Source organism: Octopus bimaculoides, chromosome 21, assembly GCF_001194135.2.
Source record: "Octopus bimaculoides isolate UCB-OBI-ISO-001 chromosome 21, ASM119413v2, whole genome shotgun sequence".
NCBI lineage: Eukaryota > Metazoa > Mollusca > Cephalopoda > Octopoda > Octopodidae > Octopus > Octopus bimaculoides.
The window spans coordinates 1,802,764-1,805,093 of NC_069001.1; the positions used below are offsets into that span (position 1 = coordinate 1,802,764).

The window sequence follows — 2,330 nt, forward strand, 5'->3', positions numbered from 1 at the left end:
CATGTAAAACTCTGTGTGTGTGTGTGTATCATCGCGGATAATGGACATAAGATAAAATAAGAACAATAATAAACGAGTGAAGAACGAATATATAGGTCGTGTGTTTAGTTAGCAAAAAAAAAACCTAAAAAAACTGACCATTCTGAAATATAACAATATCTATGTTTTCTTGGTTTCTATGGCTGGATGCCCTTCCTAACGTCAACCACTCCAAGAGTGTAGTGGGTGCACTTTACTTGCCACCGGCACGGGTGCCTGCTTCCAAGTAACCACATTTGATTTCTAAAAATAAATTGCCAAAAAGAGTTCACTTCAAAAGTTGATCTTAGTGCTTCTTGACATTTTGCCATGAATAAGTATATCTAGGAATACAAGATTCAATGAGTCCTGTTGTATTCTTTTTGGGTTTTTTAAGACTAGTGTGTAAACTAAAGGATAATTAGCTACTATTTCTAGTAGAGAGAGAGAGGAACTATATTGAGGTATTCTTTACAAATATTGCTAAGCAATATATACATTCTGCCATCGTCATACTCCATCTTTTTTTTTTTTTTCAACTCCCACATGTTAAATCATTAACTGCCCACATGTTGCAAGATAAGCAGTTTATTTTCTTCATACAGCTTCTTTTATCAACGCTTACAATGGCGGCTCCTTCCCCATCTCCCTCCCACTGGCTGCCTCTATTCGCTTATCTACTTAGCTTCTCTGTCTGTCTGTCTCTCTCTCTCCCTCACATACACACCTACACACAAATGCATCCATAGGCTCACACTTTTTTTAACACATCATCATCATCATTGTCATCATTTACAGTCATCGTCGCAGTGGAACTGGTCTTGGAACCATGTGGTTTGTTACCACTCTTGTCCCATGTCTGCACACAGGATTAAAATAAAAAATTTGGCTCCTACAGGATTTGAACTCAGAACAATGAAACACCCAACTAGATAACTTATCGTAGATTGGCTGTGTGCTCGCCATGCCCACCACCATATAATAATTAAGATTTCTAACTTCTCAAATATACAGTTTGATGATGTGAGGCATAATCATTCAAACGGACCCCATCATATGACTGGTAGGCAGGATCTGAGCTCAGAGTGCAGTGGGATGCTGCTACATATCAGAAGGAATTTGGTATTGTTGTTTAACCCCAGGTCAACCTTAATCCAGCTGTCCTATGATTAAATAGAAAAAAATCCAGCAATGACAATCTTGTGGGGGGGGGAGTGTTTTTATACAGTATATTTAGGGTTCCCTTTTCTAGAGCAGTCAGTCGTATGCAACTTGCAGACCATGGGACTTTCTCTATAACACAGCTAATGGAAACTTACTTTGGAACTTTGTAGTTGTGCAGCCCGTCTGGTGATGAGCCATGTCTCATGTGGCTTGCTTCTCACAAAAGGTTGCTCATGCCAGATCTACCTGGGGCAGGTAACCTCTGGTGGGGTTCAGTAAGGCCTATACAGGTTTATGCAGCCGACCCATAAATGCTGCCTCTATAACACTATTGCCCCTGGGGAGCAGACTGCCCCAACCTCTTCCCGTCACCACCTGCTCCGCTACTTGTTACAGTCGTCTGCTAGTGTTCATATCTCCGCTAACAATATACCTGTCCATTCCTCGATATCGTCCATCTGTCTGTCCATTTCTTTTCCTCTGACCACTTGTCTCTTTGTCTGTTACTTGCTTCCATTCTCCCATTTTCCTTTCCAGAGCTCCGTCGGGCCGTGTACTACTTTGAGCGGCCAATCTATGCCATTTCTTACCTCCTACTGCTGACCTTCTCCCTGGTCATGTATTTCCTGGCTTGTCTCGTCAACCCGGGCTACATAGAGACGCCCAGTAAAACAGTAAGTATCCGCTGACATTTATTTTTATTTTATTATCCCCCCCACCGTTCTTTCTTAGTCTTTTTCTTTCTCCCTTATTCTGTCTGTCTCACTTTCTCTTTCTTCCTTATATAAGTCCGTCCTTGACATGATGATGGCTATAGTAATACTTGTGATGATGATGGGGCCAGTGGTTCCCAACCGATTTTTGGCCATGCCCCATCGAATCATTTCTAAAATCCTGATGCCCCCTTGTGATATTTAATTTTTGTAATTCAAAATTTGGTTTAATGTTTACCATATTAACCGGAAACAAAATAAAAAATATATATAGTGCAACGGATGTAAAAAAAAAATGTGTAGGAAACGAATATGAAAACAAAAAGGGGAAAGCAACGGGGCGGGGGATGACTTCGGAAAATTCACAAGATCCGAGTTTTTCCCTCATAACTTTTAGGAAAATTCTTTTTTTTAATGAAATTTTATATAAATACA

At 40.3% G+C, this 2,330-nt stretch overlaps 1 protein-coding gene across 1 annotated transcript in view; it reads left to right on the plus strand.

Moving 5' to 3' along the window:
* LOC106877792 (palmitoyltransferase ZDHHC12-B) overlaps nt 1-2,330 on the plus strand; it is a 9,060-nt gene that overhangs the window by 1,970 nt on the left and 4,760 nt on the right. Inside the window, exon 2 of the mRNA XM_014926801.2 lies at nt 1,720-1,856. Coding sequence (XP_014782287.1) covers nt 1,720-1,856 — 137 coding nt within the window. The remainder of the gene's footprint in view (nt 1-1,719; nt 1,857-2,330) is intronic.